The sequence below is a fragment of the Heliangelus exortis genome, chromosome 3 (assembly GCF_036169615.1).
Source record: "Heliangelus exortis chromosome 3, bHelExo1.hap1, whole genome shotgun sequence".
Taxonomy (NCBI): Eukaryota; Metazoa; Chordata; class Aves; order Apodiformes; family Trochilidae; genus Heliangelus; species Heliangelus exortis.
In genome coordinates this window covers 51,279,940-51,300,217 of record NC_092424.1, presented here as the reverse complement: position 1 = coordinate 51,300,217, position 20,278 = coordinate 51,279,940, and the positions used below count along the sequence as shown (strand labels likewise).

At 37.5% G+C, this 20,278-nt stretch overlaps 1 protein-coding gene and 1 long non-coding RNA gene across 2 annotated transcripts in view; one reads left to right on the top strand and one right to left on the bottom strand.

Annotated features, from left to right (window-relative positions):
• The window catches only part of ESR1 (estrogen receptor 1), a 155,555-nt gene extending 142,907 nt beyond the window's left edge, over positions 1-12,648 (bottom strand). The window contains 1 exon segment of the mRNA XM_071740589.1: positions 12,612-12,648. Coding sequence (XP_071596690.1) covers positions 12,612-12,636 — 25 coding nt within the window. The 5' untranslated portion in view covers positions 12,637-12,648.
• Positions 1-14,214, top strand: part of LOC139794686 (uncharacterized) — a 53,738-nt gene extending 39,524 nt beyond the window's left edge. The window contains exons 3-4 of the long non-coding RNA XR_011725224.1: positions 12,391-12,432; positions 14,163-14,214. This is a non-coding gene — a long non-coding RNA (uncharacterized lncRNA). The remainder of the gene's footprint in view (positions 1-12,390; positions 12,433-14,162) is intronic.
• The last annotated feature ends 6,064 nt before the right edge of the window (positions 14,215-20,278 follow it).

Below are 20,278 nucleotides of genomic sequence, written 5' to 3'. Positions count from 1 at the left end.
AAGGAGAGCTGGGAAGCAGAGAAACCAAGAAAGGAAATGGCATTACAGATGTGGGATGCATAGACAAGGTAAGGAAATAATATAAAAAGGAGACTGGGTGATAAAACAGTGAAAATCAAGATGAAAGTGCTCATAAAAATAGCAACAGAGACTAGGGCCTAGATCCAGAAAAGCTCTTATGTTCTTAACTTCAAGTGTATTATTAAATATATGAAGCATACTACAAATAATGTTAATGATATATTTTGCAAGGCAGGAATTAATAGTCAAGGAAAGAAAAGTAACAAATCAAAGAGCAATAATATCTAATGAAACAATATGAAGACTCAGCAGAAGACTGGACTGAAACCAAACACAGATGTGAGCCATCCTTGTCATAGGTATTTTTTATGAGTTTTCGACATTAAAGCATCTTTAGATTTCCTGAAAATCATACACAGTAATTTCTCAAATAAAATATACTGGATCCACCATGGGGAAACTACATACCATTTGACAAAGGAAGGAGAGATAATCATTTAACAAAAGAACCCTTATAATTACATAGATTAAAATTATAAAAATTTGGTTACAATAATGTATAAATAGCATCAAGTCCAAATCAGTTATACATATATATCACACACACTTTCTAATTTTAAAGGGCCAGTTCCATAAATATAAAAACAATGAAGCTTAAAATCAGTTGAGAGTAATAATTTGTTTAGAAAATAATAACAGCCCTTAAAAACTTTCATCCTTTACTACCTGTTGGAAAAAGCTATAACTAAACAAAATACCATAGTTGAAAAAATAAAAATTAAAATCAAATTTGGTTTAGAAGGTGACCAAAAGAAAAATTATAAATTAAATAACAGTCTAGGGTAATAAAACTTCAGATCTTCAAACTGTAATTACAAGTTTAAATATACGCAGAGAATATATATATCAAGTGAAAACTGATGTAAAACAGCATTTCAGGAATTCTAGGAAATTAATAACTGAAATAAAGTGACACAAAATGCAGGCAGCAGTACAGCCAAGGAGGGAAGTTTTAGAAAATATTTAGGGAGTAAGAAGGAATCTTAATATTTGCACCAGACAGTTCTTAGGATGAAACATTGGTATTCCCAAGAACGGTAATGCAAAAATTTTTTGCATTTAGTAAACATGTTCTGGGTTTGGAGGAGAAGCTGGATGATGCTGTATCACTTTTCACCCTTGTAATAATTCACACAATGTTAAGCTGCAGCTAACAACATCACATTTTTATCTAGTATGTCTGAAGAAAATTTCTAGAAGACTTGCATGAACTGGTCAATGACTTCTCTGCACACGAACTATGATACTCACTAAATCCTGAAGCACTGAAACTTTGTAAGACTCAGACAATAAAAGCTAGTATTATCCTAGTATTCTAAAGAAATAAACAGGGTGATCCTAATTATCTTGGGCATCATATCTGATTCAACTCTCAGAGGAAATCAGGGTTTTAATTCAGAATTAGAGTCTAACTTAATAAAATCAACCAATAAGGTTATGTAAAAGTAGAGTGATTTATCTCAGACTAAACAAACCATTAATTCAAGATATTTGGCTATTCAAAGCAATAGCATTGCAAAATGTAAGGATCTGATACAGTAGTCTGACAATTTGACTAAGGTGAAATTATGAAACAAACCAATTTTTTGTACATTTCCTAGGCCTGGTGCTCTTGTCCTGAGGAGAAGTGACTGGCAAAGATTTGAAGTACTAGTGGGCAGTCTAACAGAAGCTGCCAATATTACCCTGTACCCATACAGCTAGAATAACCCTCATGTAAGATAGCTCAGGTGGGAAAGATGGAAGCACAAGACGAGTCACATTGGCCTCTATTTGTCACTGGCACACCAGCTAATGGGGTGACACATATAAAGGTCAGAAATAAATAGCACTTTTTAACAGTACCAAAATTACTCATCAGAAGACTACAGTGTGCTTGTCCAGACTGATCTATAAAGCCTTACAATGAAGCAAATATTTTTTTCCTAAGATATCCATAAAATAAAAAATAAAATAATTTGAAAAGCTCCTACAGGTTGTGCTATGCAGCAAGTCAGCCAGAATGGTCAGAAGAGATCTTTTCAGCCATGCAAGCTCTGAAAACAGGACTGTAAAAGCCCTGGGCTCATACTGTGGGAATCATCCATAAGGCAAATATTGCCACAGAGAGATCTGTTCCCCTCACAAATCCTCACAGCATCCAGATGCCAAGAGCAATCAGAGCCAAGAGGAGAACAACAAAACAGACTGCAAGAGAGCAATGTGAAAATCCCAAGTAATATTGCCACTCACAGCTGCTGAGCCTCTGCTGAGGCTTTTCCAGCTTCTTGAGGTGTCTGCAAGTGCAAGAGGATTTCTTTCTAGTTTGACCACACATTCTCTAAATATACAGGGACTCCTCCCCAGCATATCAAAATCACATTAAGCATATTAAGCTAGTATATTTTAAAACACAACATATTAGAAAGAGATAGCACAGGAAATTTTGCTACCAAGGAACCAACTTGTAACAGTTGAAGTCCTTAAATTAAGTATCTAACAAGCAAGCCAACAAATCCTCTAAACAACTGCTTAACAGGAAAACTAAGAATTGCAGAGTAATAAAGAAGTTGCTATTAAGGAACTAACAAGTGTGCAAATAGAAGAGCAAATGTTTGTAGCTAGTACACAAAATATATTGAGTGATGCAGAGCAAAAGTATGGAAAACCAACAGAGATAACTACCAATGTGAGAGGCTATTTAAAACAGCTCTTCAGAAAACTGAAGTTGGTGTCTTAATAGGGACAATAAGAAAAAATAAAACTCTGGCAGACTAAATGTAAAAAATAAGACAGGCCAAAAATGTTTGAGAAATTAGGGGGGATTTTGGGGAGGTTGTTGTTTTTCTAAATACATCAAGATCAGGAAGCTTGCCAGACTGTCTAGAGGTCTGAAACATAAAGATGTAAAAGGAGTACTGAGAGAAAATGGGTCTGTAACAGAAAAAATAAATTAAGTTTTGCCTCCATGCCCATAGCAAGGACCTTAAGAGAAATTCAACTAACAGAATCTTTCTTAAGGGAGGGTCGCTGAAGGATATGTCAAAGTTAAAGTGTCAGTAAAAGAGGCTACAGAAAAATCCACAAAGAGAACAATAAGTAGTCACCAGGACGAGCTGGTGAGCTTTAAAGGAATTCAAGGGTAAAATTCTCAATATGAAAGGAAACGGAAAAGACAAAATATGATGCCAAATCTTAGAAGGATTTGGGAAAGAAGGAAGAGAGAGGTAAACATAAAGTAGTTGAGAACAGGTGCTCAGCATTGTTACTGGATAAATTAACAGACACTGTTACAAGGAACACAATTAAAATATCCATGAAAACAATACTTGAAGTGTGTCATCATGGGAGCATTGCTGAAAGAGTTTTTTCTCGAGCTAATTCAAATGTGAACTGGAATTAAATTAATTTGTTTTCTACAAGTAATTCAACAAGAGAAAAAAAGAAGCCACAAACAGGCCCCATGAGGCTAAAGAATTGGCTAAATGTGGGACACAAAACCAAATAATAACAGTTAGGCTTTTTTCAATGGAGATGACTTGGGGGGCTTTCTATAAGTGCCTCTGTTATTGTTTTACTAAGACAGCTGGAAAAGAGGGTGAACAGTGATTGAACTAAGTTTGTTGATTATCTTAGGATGATAAGGATGAGGGCAACAAGTTGAAAAAGGATTTCAAAACATAAAGTGAGTAAGTGATGAAATGGCAGATGGAATTTAATAAGGATCTGAAGGTTGAAAAGTACATTAAACAAATGATGGCTAAAAAAATGGCTTATTTGATCTAAAAAAAAAACAAACAAAAAAAGATGGGAGGAAATCAGACAACTCTCTGTAAATACTGCACTAGGCATAAACATCAAGACTTGTAAGATATTTAAGCCAAAATAAAAAAGCTGCCACTGCAAAAAAATTTAGTATGGAAATTTCAAGCTTTTCAGCTGTCAGAGGGGTGAAGCTCTAGATCAGCCTGTCCACAAGAGAAAAAACAGCCTTACCAGTCTTAAAGATAGATGTGGATAAGCATTGTGAACAAATCACACAATCTGGTTGCTATGACAGCTCAGTGCTCAGTTAGCTGCTCAACTTATGCTGGATTCAATAAACGCAGCCAAAGCAAAAACTTACAGCAAGAAGCAGATGCAGTGACTTGTGTCTGTGCAGAAGCAAGTCCTAGTGCAGTACCTGTGCAGAAATAAGTTTCTGCTTAAAGACATAGTAAGTTTCTGTTTCTCTTCAGGTCAAGAAAGGTGAGCTGCTTTATGTGCAAAGAGCCTTGGAGGTAACTAGTAGTAACTCAGTGACATGCACAAGACGGCTACCACTAGAGACAGAAATAAACTTAATGTATTTTTTAGAGAGAAAGTACATTCTACTTTTATCAAAATGTCTGCTTTTCCCTTAGATTATGTTTCTATGACAGCAGAGGTGGTTTTAATGTAGAAATAAAGGGGCTCATATGAAGGTCCACTTTTTTTGAAAGCAGTTATTTGACTTTCTAGAGCAAACCCAGTGCTGAGACAAATAAGTGAGAGGTTAGTCAGCTAGGACAGAGAAGGCAAATAATTAGGAAGAAAAAAAAGAAAAGCTGTGTCTTTGTTATCAGTGTTGCACACAGCAGTAGAAATCACAGTCACAGAATGGTTTGGGTTGGAAGGAACCTTGCAGATCTAGTTTCAACCTTCCTGTCATGGACAGGGACACCTTCCACTAGAGTAGGTGGATCAAAGCTCCATCACACCTTGCCTTAAACAACTTCCCTGGGCAACCTGTTCCAGTTTCTCTCCACCCTCAGAGTGAAGAATTTGATCCTAATGTCTAAAGTAAATCTACCCCTTTCCAGTGTAAAGCCATTACCCCCTACATGCCCTAATAAAAAGTCTCTCCCAGAGATTCTGAAGTGATTTCCCTCAATCTTGTGTTGGATTGGTTTGCAGAGCAGATGGGATTTGCATAAACCAGATTATTTTGGGTGTAAACTAAACTGAAACCTCTGCTCCAAAGGTGTATCAAACATAACTCCAGCCCCTCATGGAAATATTAGGATCGGAACACAAGACTGGTCCTTTGGGAAGTCTTGAGACATGTGTCTGGCATTACATGCCACCCAGAATATAAAACTGGCAGACATCCACAGGGATGGACACTGTTAGATGGAGATCTGCTGGTAATACGGTGTCAGGAGAGCAGAGCACAACATATATGGTCCCAATCCTGACATCCAAGTTGGAGGATCTAAACCACCCCAGCAATTAGTAGAATTAGGAGGCACTGGTTAATTTACGATGGAAACAAGTTGGGTTGAATGATCATACAACACCAGGCAGCTGATATGATACTACTTCATAACATATACATTTCCCAAGAACAAAAATTTTGCCTTGAATGAAATCAGGTGTTCAATGTTTTGTCTATTTTGCAATCCCTTAAGTTATCAAAGATCAAATTTGCTGAATGGTTTGTCTTACTTGCTTCAGTTTAATCCCCAAGGGAAGAAAGATTAGTTGCTTGTGCTTATTCTTCCTTTAAAAAAAAAAAAAAATGTCATAACTGACTCACCGTCTAATTCATAGTTTCTTGAGTGTCTCTTGACTCAGATTTCTCTAGCTTTTCCTGTTTTATTTTTGAAGGCATTTCTACAAGTACATCCTTCATGTTGCTAGGTTTCAAGAGAAAAGAAATAGAGAGAAAAATATTTTTTTAAAAACACAGCTCTTTGTCAAAAGTCCAAAGAAAGTATGAAAGTAATCTTCTGTTACAAATATGTCAACCTGCCTTTTTTCCTAAATTTACTGTTTTATCCTTCGTGATGGACACTTTGCATACAAAGTTGTGACAGTGAGAAACAGCAAATTCTTTGTTAGAGGAAGGCTACCAAAGAAATTAATAGTAAGGAAATAATTATGAATTCATAAGTTTCATTGCTCATTGAATTATAAAATTGCATTTAAGTTGTGCCTTTGGTGTCCTGCACCAAAGTGTGTGCATGTACAACCTCTGGTGTGTCCAGTGCACCAACACACTCAGGAACATTATGGAAATGCACTCATGTTTGGTGCAAAGCAGCTGCTCAACAGGACACAGCAACTTTTATAACAGATTAGGTCAAAAGCAAATCTGTAAGAAATCTGCCCAGTTTAAACTAATGGAAGAGTTTAGGCTGACCAAACAGAATAGGTTGGCTGGCACAAGAATGTTATCACTCCTTTTCACTCTTGTGAAATGTGCCATCAGCTCCCTGGTGACCCCAGGGAATAACAACTTGAGGGCTGTTTTCCTGTCCAGGCAAGCTACTAATGCCTGTAGAGTGCACTTCTGACAGAGGCAGAGCAAGCCAATACCTGCAGAAATTGAACAACTTCTTAGGGTGGTGAGGACACAGCTTGGCACCAGTTGCAGATATACTTACATATTGGGCAGCAGCACAGTCTGAGATTAATGGTGTTTTAGAAAAAATGAGCAGGTTTCTGATTTATAACAATGTAACAAGATGAGCCCACAAATATCCTTCAAGTCATTACCATAAAATCATCAATGCCAGTAAAATGAGACCAGGCTATGAAACACTTACCACTGGATCACTGCAAAACAAAATCTCAATGATCCTGTTTGTAAAGACACAACCACTTGAAGAAAAAACAAGGCAAAAACTATAAGCAGTTGCACTAAATTTACCAATTTTCATAGAATCACAGAAATGACATGGTTGGAAAAGACTTCTAAGATCCCCGAGTCCAACCTTCAAACCAGAGAAAAACACCAAGCACACTGAAGCATGTCCTGAAGTGCCTCATCTACATGGTTTTTTTAATACCTCCAGGGATGATGACTCCACCACCTCCCTGGACAGCCTATTCCAGCACCTGGCTACTCTCTCAGTAAAATTCTTCCTAATATCTCGTTTAAACCTTCCCTGGTGCAACTTCAGGCCATTTCCTCCAGTCCTATCATTATTTACTTGGGAGAAGAGACTGACCCTCAGTTTATTACAGCCTCCTTTCAGGTAGCTGTGGAGAGCAATGAAGTGTCCCCTCAGCCTCCTTTTCTCCAAACTAAAGAATCCCAGTTCCCTCAACCTCTCATCATAGGAATTGTGCTCTAGGTTCCTTGCCCTTCTCTGGACATGATACAGCAACTCAATGTCCTTCTTGTAGTGAGGAGCTCAGAACTCAACACAGTTCTCAAGATTCATCCTCACCAGTGCCGAGTGCAAGGGAACAAACCCATCTCTTCCTCTGGCCACGCTATTTTTTTATGCAGACCAGGCTGCTGTCGGCCTTCTTGACCACCTGGGCACACTGCTGGCTCATATTCAGCCAGATGTCGACCAACACTCCCAGCTCCTTTCCCAAAGGGCAGCTTTCCAGACACTCTTTCCTAAGCCTGTAGCATCGCATAGGGTTGTTGTGACCAAAATGCAAGACCCAGCACTTGGCTTTGCTAAACCTCATTCAGCGGGCCTCATCCAATCAATTCAGCCTGTCCAGGTCCCTCTGCAGACCCTTCCAATCCTCAGGCAGATCAGCACTCCCACCTAACTTGGAGTCATCTGCAGACTTACTGAGGAAGCACTCAATCCCTTCATCTACATCATTAATAAAGATACTGAACAAGATCTACCCCAAAACTGAGCCCTGGGGGACACTGCTGGTAGCCAGCCACCAACTCGATTTAATTCCATTCACTACAACTCTCTGGGCTCAGCCATCCAGCCTGGTTTTTACCCATCAAAGAGTACACCTGTCGGTGCCATCAGCTAACAGCCTCTCTAGGAGAATGCTGTGGGAGACAGTGCCAAAGGCTTTACTAATGTCCAAGTAGATAACATCAGCAGCCTTTCCCTCACCCACTATGCTGGTCACCTGGTCATGGAATGAGATCAGGTTGGTCAAGCAGGACCTTCTTTTCCTGAACCCATGCTGGCTGGGTCTGAGCACCTGGGTGTCCTGCACATGCCATGTGAGGGCTCTCAAATGAACACTTCAAGATGAACCTCTCCATAATTTTTGCAGATACCAAGGTCAGGCTGGCAGGACTATAGTTCCCTGGTTCCTCCTTTCAGCCATTCCTGTGGATGGATGCCATGCTGGCAAGCCTGCAGTTGCCTGTGACCTCCCCTGCTCACCGAGACTGCTGATAAATAATGGAGAGAGGCTTGGAAACTCCTCTGCCATCTCCTTCAATACTCTTGGGTGGATCCCATCCAGCCCCATAGACTTGTGAGTGTCCAGATGCCATACAAGTAATTCACTGCTTCCTCCTGTATTATGGGAGTCATGTGCTGCTCTCCATGCTGGTCTGACTCTTAAAGACCAAACAAGAATGAACAAGACCTAAAGGAGATTTTACTTCATTGTTGTTTTGAATTTAAAACCAAGTGCTTTGAAAAAAAATGCCAAAATTCAAATCTGACCCAATTTGGTTTCATGGAGTTTACTTTATCTGACACAGACGATACAAAGACTGAACAGAAAGTTACAATAGTCCACAAGCTATTTTGACAGACATCTGTCAAAACTGTAACTGCTATGCTATTGAAAGCCATAAAAACTGGGAATGAGAAACATTTAGACTGTAACAGGTACAGAACTAGTAGCTTTATTTAGAAATGTAGTTAGATTCTTAAAAAAACCAATAAACATCTTTTCAAAACCAACTATTAATTTTGCTTAAAAAAAATTAAAAATTTTTGTCATTTAGACACTAGAATATGCTGCTTTAGTGGTGAAATTGTGAAATTCTGTCTTTTTTTCTGTTAACCTACCCTTGCAGTAAGTAATGGTAACAACAGAAAGTATTAAAAAGGAAAAACCAAATAGCAGAGACAACCCAAATTATAGGTCTGGAAAGTTATAGACAAGATTAGTTTTACTATCCAACATAAAAAAGGACTTTTTTCAGATCAAATAGATTAGCTAATTCAAAAAGCTGTAATACAGAAATTCTTGCCACCAAAAACATGCAGAAAAAATAAATGTATCTTTTAGAACTAGCAGATAGTTTAGTATCAGGTAATTATTTGAAAATCAATTTGTCCTGCTTTGTGTTCTTTCTCAGACTAGTTCTACCAGCTGAATGCTACCAGACTCATCTGCTACAGCTAGTGGGCTTTTTGGAATATGTTTTGGTTTTTTTTTCTAAAATTATTTTAAAATAATTATTTTATCCTTGAAAAGTCAAATTATCATATCCATCTTCAAGAAAGCATTGCACAAATTCCTTCCATGCTCATCTATAGTGTTGCCCTCCAAAAAAGGACAAAAAAAAGAAAAAAAACCAATAATATTTTGGTGAAAAAAATATATGGTCATATTTCTAAACCATGTCTCCTTTGGGAAAAAAATACTGTGTTTAAATTCCAATTTCACTATTTGGGCATAAATGGCCTAAGTCACTTCCTGCCAAGCCTTCACCTCCTGCAGCCAACACCCTGTGCCTCTTCCAAACAGGGACATATCCCAGCCCAGCCCTCCCCTGGACGGCTGAACCTGCCACTTGCCTACATTTTCAGCTCCAGCCTGAGTTTATTAGCGGTCAGACCTGTTTAGTTTTTTGTCAGCAATAGCTTTCAGGACAAGTATTTATGTTTCATCAAGATAAACAATATTTAAACAAAGTCATCACTTACAGCATTATTGCAGAAAGCTTTAAAATCATCTTTTCTAAAGGCAAGTCAGTTATTGCTTTCTGTCATTTTTATTTAAAATTTATGTTCATCAGTTAGTGTGCAAGGTATTAAATGAACTCTACACTTGAATTTTTGGCAAGCATATTTTAAGTCTACATATATATAAAATGTAATTCTTTTGAACTTTTGTATTCTCTTTTTCACTATTTTTTTTTTTAGTTTCACTTACTGGTAAATGATCTCATGTTTTCCTGACCCATGGGGAAACTCTCCAGGTACAACTTGAGGGTGCAGCTCCAGATGCAACACATGGGTCTGGGGCTTAATCTTTTCTGTAACCTCCTAAAGCTCCCACGTGTCTTGCTTCTTCCTCCCTTCCACACACCCTGGCGTGGCTTTTGCAAGTTCCTTCACCCCTACCTTAGCTTCTGGAGATTCTACAACGAGGTCCGAGTAGAGAAGCAGAACACAGGCGGGAACCCAGTGCACACTGGCTCCCTCCCTTCACTTTCTACGTAGGCAGAACAAAAAGGACATGGGCTAAGAAGCTGCTGCCAGGAGCAACTTTGGATAGCTGCGAGGGAGAGGTGAAAGAGAAACCCTGCTCACCGTCAGCAGCCACGAGCTTGGCAGAGACATCCTTGGTAGCAGGCATCAGGCAGTGCCAGCAGGACAGGCACAGACATCACTCCAAATGGATGAGTAATGACCGAGCCGTGGCAGCAACATGACAAGGTCTAAAATACAAGAGTGACAGTCTAAGATTAAAGTCCACACACGACTTTTGTTCTCCCCTCAAAGTAACAGTGCCATTGCCCCCTCCAAATGGCATGGGGAAATTCTCAGAACCTCACCAGAAACACCTCACTCTGGCTGGTATGGACCTCATGTAGCACAAACCCACTGCAGTCACCCAGGGCTGTGTCCAGTCAGGGGTTTTCTCCAAGGACAGAAACACTACAACCTCTCAGGGCAACCTCCACTGTTTTGACTGGTTTTTTGGATTTTTTTTTTTTTTTTTTTTTTTAGAAACAATGACAGATGAGCACAGAGGAAAATAGGTAAATACACCAGTAGGAAAAAAAAAAAAAAAAAAAAAGGTGATAACACAGAACCTCTAATTTTAACTTGCTGCATTTTACCAATTGCAAATTTCTTGGTTGCAAAAGTGACTGACACATTTCTCAAGCTGGAGACCCACATTCACAAGCCTTAAGCTTTAAATATTGGGAAGCATCAGGGAATCCAGCTCAAAGGCAAAGTCGTAAAACAAGAATTGTGTGCACATTGATATTGTGCAAACTCATGAAGCAAAAGCAAATAGACAGCACTGGATCAGAACTTCCTTTATCATCTAATGAACATAATTTTTATTTTTTTTTAAAAGCAGTAGAAACACTGTCCTCTCCTGCTCATGCAATGCTTTATCAACAAGGCCAACAATTCAAACTTAAAAAAAAAAAGTCTCTCTGCAGAAGAAGGATGGCTTTTTAAAGTATTTTCATTTTCTGAGTCAGGTATTTACACATAGATGCTGTGGGACTGACACTGCAGCGATTCAATAAACACAGAAACCGGAACACAATTTTCTTTCAGATCCTATGATGAGGAGAGGAACTGCATAGAAAAATTAAAATACCTCACCACTGCTCTTCGTGCTTCAGTTTAATCAATAAGTGAAATTTCTTCATTCACAATGGATTTTTAGAAAAAAACTAAGCAAGATTTCAACCAGTTCTTTCATCTAATGCCTGGTCATTAGGCTATATATCAGCAACACAGAGAAAAAAGAAAGGTGTGGAAATGGTCTCTGCACCTCCAAGTGATGCAATCCAATATTGACTGCAGGCAACAAATGGAAATCAGGAGTTTCCAGCTTATTTCATTACATCTTTTTCACAAACACTTGTTCTCAAAATTTTATATGGTATCAAGGCACACCACTTAGGGATCCAAAACTAAAATGACCTTTTGCAGATTAAAAGAAAACCCCAAAGAAAGCACAGGTAATTTTGAAGAAAAATAGTAGAAAGCAAAAAAAAAAAATTTTTTTTAAATTAAAAACTTAAATAGAAAACAAGGAAAATACACCTATATCTCATTACAGAGAAGAAGGATTTTTGGAAGATCGTATCTATTGAGGAAAAAAAAATACAGCTAAATTAGACAAAACCACTTCTCAGTAGTAATTATCAGGTAAATTTTCCTACTGTGTTTAGAAACTGTCTTTCAAAACAGAAAGACAAGATTCTCACATTGTACCAGAAAGAGCCCCTGCAATAAAATGACAAATATCATCAAACGCACAATCTCAGGATCATATAGTGTAAGTATGGCCCCACATCAATTGAGATCAAAATACAGTATTTCACTTTATTCATACCAGAAAAATTACACACTGCCTTGTGTACATGCCCTTTAACTGAATTAAATTCTTTCACCATTATATTTCAGCACCAGCCTGTGACAAGATAATTTTCTTTACTATCATCCTTCTAACTAAATGATCAATTTTGACTTAGGGATAGGTAGTGGGGTGGGGGGGTCACATTATTCTTTCTCAAAGGCAGTGCAGGCTTTTGACACCATTTACAATACATCTTAAACAAAGTACAAGTATACCTGAAATATTCCTTATTAAACTTTAAAAGTATTTTAGGCAAAAGTTGGAATGCATTTGCTTGGTTTTCTGTTGCTTTTTTAGGCTTCTCAAGTACACTGCAGGACACAGGAAAAAAGGAGCATGGTAAGAAAAAGTAACGTTAGAAAGCATAAAAAAATAAATCAAAACCAAAGAACCGAACTCCTAAGCATTTCCATAGGTACTACTAGGTCTTCCCAGCAAAGGCTGGGGACAAAAGCAGCATTTAAAATTGTGTGTGAGGGATAGAAACTGGAAAAAACCAAGAGTTTCATCTGACTTACATCGATCCCAGCAGGCTGTTGCCATTCCCTCTACGGGGCTCTCACTGGCCACAGGGATCACGTGACAGGGGGAACCAAAATAGAAAAGTCTCGGCAGCAAGGAAACTGAACCAGAAGCACATTTGCAAGAAAAGCCATATCACAGACACAGCAACACGCCCTGAGCAGCAAAAGGTGATAAAATTAGATGGGAACCTGGGCTGCCTTGAAAAATGGGCGATGCCTTGAAGCTTTCAGCCCGGCACCAGCCGCCTTTTTAATACACTGGAAATGTTTTCTGCTATAAATCTCGGTCCGGGTCTGTACGTAACTAAACCTGGTAACTGCTGTAATAAATCTCAAGCAATTACCAGATGTCAAAAGAAAGTAAGATCTATTAAATATAAATAGAAATCTACTACTGCTTAAAAATAAACTTTCACCGTAATCTTCAGTCTAAGGTTTTGAGTAGCTTGCCCATGGAGAGGAAGTAATTTGTTTTTAAGCAAATACTTTCGAGATAATTGGGAGAGCTGTAAACACGACTGGAAGACTGCTTTCAATTCTTTTACAAGTAAAAGATAGGGTTGCAGACCTGTATAATTGTCAAACCATAAATCTGCAATTATAAATAAAGAGAAGTTCAAAGAATGCAAGGCAAAAGTTGAAAAGATGAATTAGTGACAGAATGAACGTTCTGTACAATGATAAAATATAGTCTGAATTCAAAGCTGCTGATTTAATTACAGTAGTCAGAAGAGGAGCTATTCCAGTTTTGTAAAGCTTGTAGAAAACAAGTTCCAGCCAAATACTGCTGTTTGGGTTAGAGGAAAAACATGTTACCATTCGTAACAGTACTTCTTTTCACCATTTGCTAGTTTGACGTTAAATTATTATCGGTTTATGTTCTATGAAATGTCAGCCATTTCCTTGTTTCTAGTGCATGTTGGGACAGTTTTTGTAGAAGGCAGCTTTACTGAAAAATGCAAAAAGCAGTATGAAGGAGACATTGGTCAAAGGAAAAAGGATATATGCTGCATATGGTAATAGGACAGGAGCAGGAAATAATTCTTTGTTCTGATCCTTAAGTGCAACCACCCTCACCTTGAAGATATATGGCAAAATCAGGAAATGCCCACCCTGTTGATGCAAATGTCTCACAAAGGGTTTCGAGTAAACACTGAAGTAGAGAATTAAATGCAAAATCCTGCATAACAGACTCCCACTGTGCAAGAAAGTGCAGTAGAAAAGTGCAAGAAAAACTGTGCAAGAAAAACAGAAATCAAGAAATAGAATTCAAGAAATAAATTATTGTCCTTTCAATAAAAAGCCACAAAGGTATTTTTCCTTAACAGAAAAATCCCTAAATAAATTTCTCCCCCCAAAATGTATACTTGTATCAAAATACATGCATAATTTAAAAATATATTCAAGAGAGAAATCTGTTATTACAAAACCAAGATCTATTTTATTCTTAAGGCTACACCAACACTTAAATTGAATTTTCCAGAAAGTGAGGTACTAGTCCATGTAAACATGGTATTTTCAAATCTTCCCTGTTGTTTTTAACAGTTGTGAAATGAAGCGTGAACACTGACTCAGAGTAATGGAATAAAATAATACAGAGCTGTTCACATCGACTATTTAAATAAAATTTAAAAAAAAAAAAAAAGTCCAAAACTACTATATTTTCTTTCCAGAAAAAAAAAATAATGCCTTTTGAGATTCGTAGTACTGTGGACAAGTATTATACTAGGTACATATTTTTTGCAACTGTGTTCTTAGGAAAAGGTTTGCATCACTTAAATTGTGCCATTTAGCAGCTAATATAGCAGAATCAGTGCAAGATTTCCATTGATACAATCACTGGTGTATTTGGGCAAGGAAATAAGTACACAAGACCACCACAGCTTTTTAAAAAGTGATGAAAGAAAATTTGCTACAGCTACATACCATTCATTGATTTAAGAAGCTTGAAGGAAAAAACAGCTCTTGGATCAATTTTAAATGTACCAATGACATGCTTACCACACTTCAGAGTAGGCTTAGATAGGTGCTAATGCCTATGCTAATACCAGAATATTCAAATCTACTCAGCAATCCCCTTGTGGTAAAACACACAGCTTATTCTATCAATTTTGTGTCACTGTTTTCTACATTTCATTTTTCCATTCAAAATTATGAAAGCTGCAAAACACATGGGGTGGGGGCAACTCTTCAGTATTCCAATACAGATTGTACATGATTTTTTAAATAAATAAATAGATAAATAAAATCAGTTCACAGGTAGTTAAACAATACCATTGAAAGTAGCACGAAGAACAATTTTACCAATTTAAATTCCCAGAAACCTGGTCCCTATTTATCTACTTTGAAGTAGCTTAATTCTTGAGCCAGATGAAACCAAGAAGCTGTTTTAAAGCCATGTTTTCATTATTATTCCCATTCTTATTTCCCAAAAGTATAACTAAATTGAACTAAGTTTCTCAGAGTTTCTTCATAATTAATAGAATACTTGAAAAGCAAAATAGCAGGGCCAGCAGGTTATTCCACAACTGTGTTTAAACACAACATTTGGACCCCTTCCTATTCACAATACTAATACAACCTCACATAAATTTTCTTTCCCATCACCAAAAACTTTAAATCTTTCTGCTATCACCAAGTTCCTGTATGTCCTAAGGGGTCAGTTTTCCATAACACTGGAGGAAAGCTGATTTACAAACATACAGAGAATACATGTTCATCCTTACTTGTGTACTTAGTTTTTTGTTTTGTTTTTAAAAAACAAGAGCGAAAACGGGAGGAAATTGTATCACTTTTGCATACAACTGTAATCCACAGCCATTTCAACGAAGTGTAGTGGTAAAGTAGTAAGCATGGTGCTAAAATTGCACTTTAGGAGCCTGAAGATAATCCTCTGTAACGGATGCTCCCCCTTAGTTTATTTACATTCACCATAAATAGCTCTGTCAATTTACTAGTAGTTGGAGATACACATGAGCTAAACACTAGCATGTGTTTCTTACTCACAAACTGTACTACTGGAAAACACAATCCTCATGTGTGGTATTTAAACTCCTTTAGTGACTTTTCCAAGTAGCTATACAGAACTCTAATTCCAGCAAAATATTATCCAGTCTTTCCTAGAGGAATTAAAAAATTTACTCTACTCTCCCCTCCTACTCTAGGGATAACTGCTTCTACTGAAGAATTTTTCCTCCTTATTTAAAATTCATCGTAAACTCTCATCCCTTAGAGATAAAACAAGTCCCAATAGAAACACAAACAATGAGTAATTTTGTGCTGTAGGAAAAAAGGGAAATAAGAGGCACTTCTTACACTGTTTAAATCCATAATAATTCTCCTCATATCAAAGACAACAGGTTTGCTACCACCTTTCAGTTAATATGCTCAATAGACAAGCCAGTTTTATGCAGGTCTTATTTCTCCAAAAAGAGATGGTGAAAGTCTGGGAAATGTCAGGTTATGTAGTATTTTCCACTACCAGCTGTGCCAGCCATGAGTATGTCACAACTACAATCTGTTCTACCAGAATGTTGCAAGAACTACAGATCTACAATTCTTCTTTTTTTTTTTTTTTTTTTTTTTTTGAAGGCTGCTACGGGTTTGTTTTTCCATTTAGACCAATTAAACAAAGCAAAAAGGTGCACATGTCACAAGGACATTAAATGTAACAGATATTTTGCTGTAGCAACTTATGCAACTTCTTTGCTCTTACTTGATATTGCTAATTAATTTAAAACTCTGTACAGCTGGAATTTTGCCTTTAATATGGCCCTAAAACATGCATTCTTAAAAATATTATTAAAAGAGTATGAGCTAGCCAACTAAATCTCTATGAGCCTAGTCAGGGTCAAGAGCATTGAAAATTATATCAAAAATTTCAGTTTGCAAAAGATTTGTTAAATCAAACATTCATGAGATGAAAATAGGTTCTTGCTTGATCATCAGCAGTTAAATATATTATTTTGGCCTCACATTTCCCATATGCCATTCAATAACAACCTCATTGTCATCATTATCCCCATCTGCTCAAGAAAGGTCAGGATTTATATGAACAAATTAATTCCAAGAAACATAATATTAGAAATTATTTAAATCAAAAGGTTGAGCAAATTAATTTCCTTGTTACAGCTGCTGAGCATTAAGAGAGACTAAATCTATTTAAATCAGTGGACAGATTCCCTTCCCCTGCAATGGCCTTTATAAAAGCTTCAAGAGTACCCTGAAGCTCTTTACACATGTTTTTCTGTACCTTGACACTAAGATTTTGAGTGCCTAATAGCAACTGAAAAATAGGTATTGGTGCAAAAGTATCTGAAGTAGGTGAATCAGCATGATGCATGTTGTATGGGTTTCGCTCCTGAAGTTTGCAGCTACAGAGTTTTTCTTTTCCTTAGTGCCAAGACTTGAAACTTGGGTCACAACAACCCCAGGCAGCACTACAGGCTTGGGGAAGAGTGGCTGGAAAGCTGCCCAGAGGGAAAGGACCTGGGGGTGCTGCTTGACACCTGGCTGAATATGAGCCAGCAGTGTGCCCAGGTGGCCAAGGCATCCAACAGCATCCTGGCCTATATCAGGAATAGTGTGGCCAGGAGATGGGAAGGGAGCACACCCCTGTGAGACCTCCAGTACTGCATTCAGTTCTGGGCCCCTCTCTACAAGAAGGACATTTTGGTGCTGGAGCACGTCCAGAGAAGGTCAATCAAGCTGGTGAAGGTTCTAGAGCACAAGGAGAGGCTGAAGAATCTGGCATTGTTTACTCTGGAGAAAAGGAGGATGAGGGGAGACCTTGTTGCTCTCTACAGCTACCTGAAAGGAGGCTGTGGAGAGGTGGGTGTTGGTCTCTTCTCCCTAGTAACAAGTGACAGAACAAAAGGAAATGACCCTAAATTATGCCAGGGGAGGTCTGGATTGGATATTAGGGAAAAAAATCACTTCACTGAAAGGGTTGTTAGGCACCAGTGCAGGCTTCTCAGGGAAGTAGTTGAGTAAGCAACCCTATAGCTATTTAAAAGACTTGTAGATGGGACCCTTAAGGATGTTGTTCAGTGATGGACTTGGCAGTGTGCATGTTGATGGTTGGACTTGATGATCTTACAGGTCTTTTCCACCCCAAATTATTCTATGATTCATGATTCTAGGGGTCTCTGACTTTAATTCTAAGTAGAATCAATTTCATTGCCTTCCACAGAAACTTCATTAAGCATCAACTGTGAAAACTTTTCCTAGAGTTAAACTGATACACCAGGAAATACAGTCCTACTTTACCACTAATGGAAAAATCTTGGAGGCCTACCCGGTTAGATAGTAGGCATTTATGGTTTTTTGGTTTTTCAGAGTGCACTATCAGGAAGAGATTAAACAGATCTTTTCATACAGTTATAAATATACAGTCTTCAGAAGCGATACAGGAGAGAAAGTCTACAAAGCTGAGCAAGTAAATGTTACACTGATGTTACACTGGAACTGCACATTACAGAATACAGGGCTTCATTAACACTCATGAAATATGTGATTTAACATGGTATTTCACCATTTCTAAAAGTTTATTTTTTAAATAAAGTGTATGTTAACAAAAAACTGCATGTCACTGCAGGAAAAGAGACCTGTTTAGATCCTAGGCAATGACCCACCTTCATTAAATTCTCTACTATCTTTGCATACATCTAATATCAGGACTTCTTATACCTCTATTATTAGGAACTGTCTCAATTCATGAAGTTCAAACCTGCTTTGTTGATCTCCTGCCAAAACCAGATGTTGTTATGGGTGACTTACTACTAATAATCTGAGGCCTTCTCAACAGTTTCAATACCTCCATGTCAATACGGGCCAGCTTTAGTCAAAAGAAAATTTTTCGGAAATTCACTGGTAGATAGAATAAAGGAATTGGCAGACATTAAAGAACACAGATGTTACAAGTGTGGAGAATATCTGAAGAACATGTGTAAGCAAAAAATCTTTGATGAAGATAAAACATATGAAGAGAAACAAAAGACTACATAAAACTTCACAGGGATGTATTGAAAAGCTTTCTGCTAGTCTCTGTTTCCTATATTATTACGTATGCAAGGCTGTTTTGCATATGTACCACAGCTACAAAAGACATTCAGTACAAACAGTAAAATCTGCTTCAGGGTCTAGATTTACACAAGACATGTAATCACAAGTAGGTTATGTGCTACCATGGCTGCACATGATACAGCAGTTTACAACTAGTTCTGACATTCCAGCATAGCCTACAGTCCCAAATTTCTGCACAGTGCAGAAGCATCCTAAGCAAGATACTCACTTCACTCCCACAGAGTATTTGCCTTCAGCGAAGAACTTAAAAGACATTTACAGAAAGACCCCCATGGAAAATCCAACGTATGTGATTGAAATTTTCTAAGAGCATGTAGCCTAAGTAAAGCCAATTTGCAAAGAATATGCAGAGGATATCACTGGAAGAGATGAGATCATAAACTTTTACCTTAAAATTTTCTTCCTCAAATGCAGCAAGAAAAATCTGGTCCCATTAATTATAATTAAAGTATGTATATTTTTTTTACTACCATAACAAAATACAATAAACAAATGTGGTTTTCCTCTAATTTTCTAATAAGAAAGAAAGAAAATATAAAAGTCATCCTAGAGATCAAATAGAGGAAATCATAGCCTAAATGATGAAAGGTTTGCAAAGTGATAAGAAAAATTATGAAACCATGTTAGGAGAGAGTCCAGAACAAATCTGAATTAGGGTAGGCATCAGTTAAACAACAGGGGCACTAACCCACACGAGCCACTGAATTAGTAAGGAAAAACCTAGGGTTCTTGTTATCACAAGTATTTTTCAGTTGAAACTCAAATAATGAGAAGATTTAATTACCTCTCCTTTTTCTATTAGTAGCACAATTTAATAACAGATTTAGGCAGCCACAACTTCCCTGGGCAACCTCTGCCAGTGTCTCACTACCCTCACAGTAAAGAATTTCTTCCTAATATCTGCTGTAAATCTACCCTCTTCAGTTTGAAGCTGATCTCCCTTGTCCTGTCACTGCATGCCCTTGTGAAAAGTCAGCCACAGCTTTCCTGTAGGCTGCTTCAGACACTGGAAGGCCACTCTAATTTCTACCCAAAGCCTTCTCTTCTCCAAGCTTACAACCCCAACTCCTTCAACCTATCTTCACAGGAGATGTGCTAGAGCCCTCCAATCATTAAAGAAATCTCAAGATAAAATCTGATTTTCTATCAAAACATCAAAATATTTTATCATGAAAATATATTTTCAATAAAAATAAGCCAATGATTTTTCATAATTTTTTTTCATGTTTTAATTTTACCTGGGAAAAAAATGTTGGAATTCAGATGAATTATACAAATTTTTATTTTGAGAACAACATGCTTTTTTTCCATCAATTTCATCCCTCTCTAAATGTACTAGCAAGCTAAAATGATTTACAGTACAATATGACTGTAAATCAGGTACAGAATCAAAGCATTTCATACTACATACAATTTCAACACACATGCAGGTAACCCAGAAAAACATACTTCAAGAAACTGATCCTTACAAAAGTTGCCCATATTGCAGAGTTAGAAAATAAATATTAAGTATTCCCAAAAGTCAGTAGTCCCTTAGTAGTAAAGCACAGTCAACACAGATTGCATATTGAGGAAAA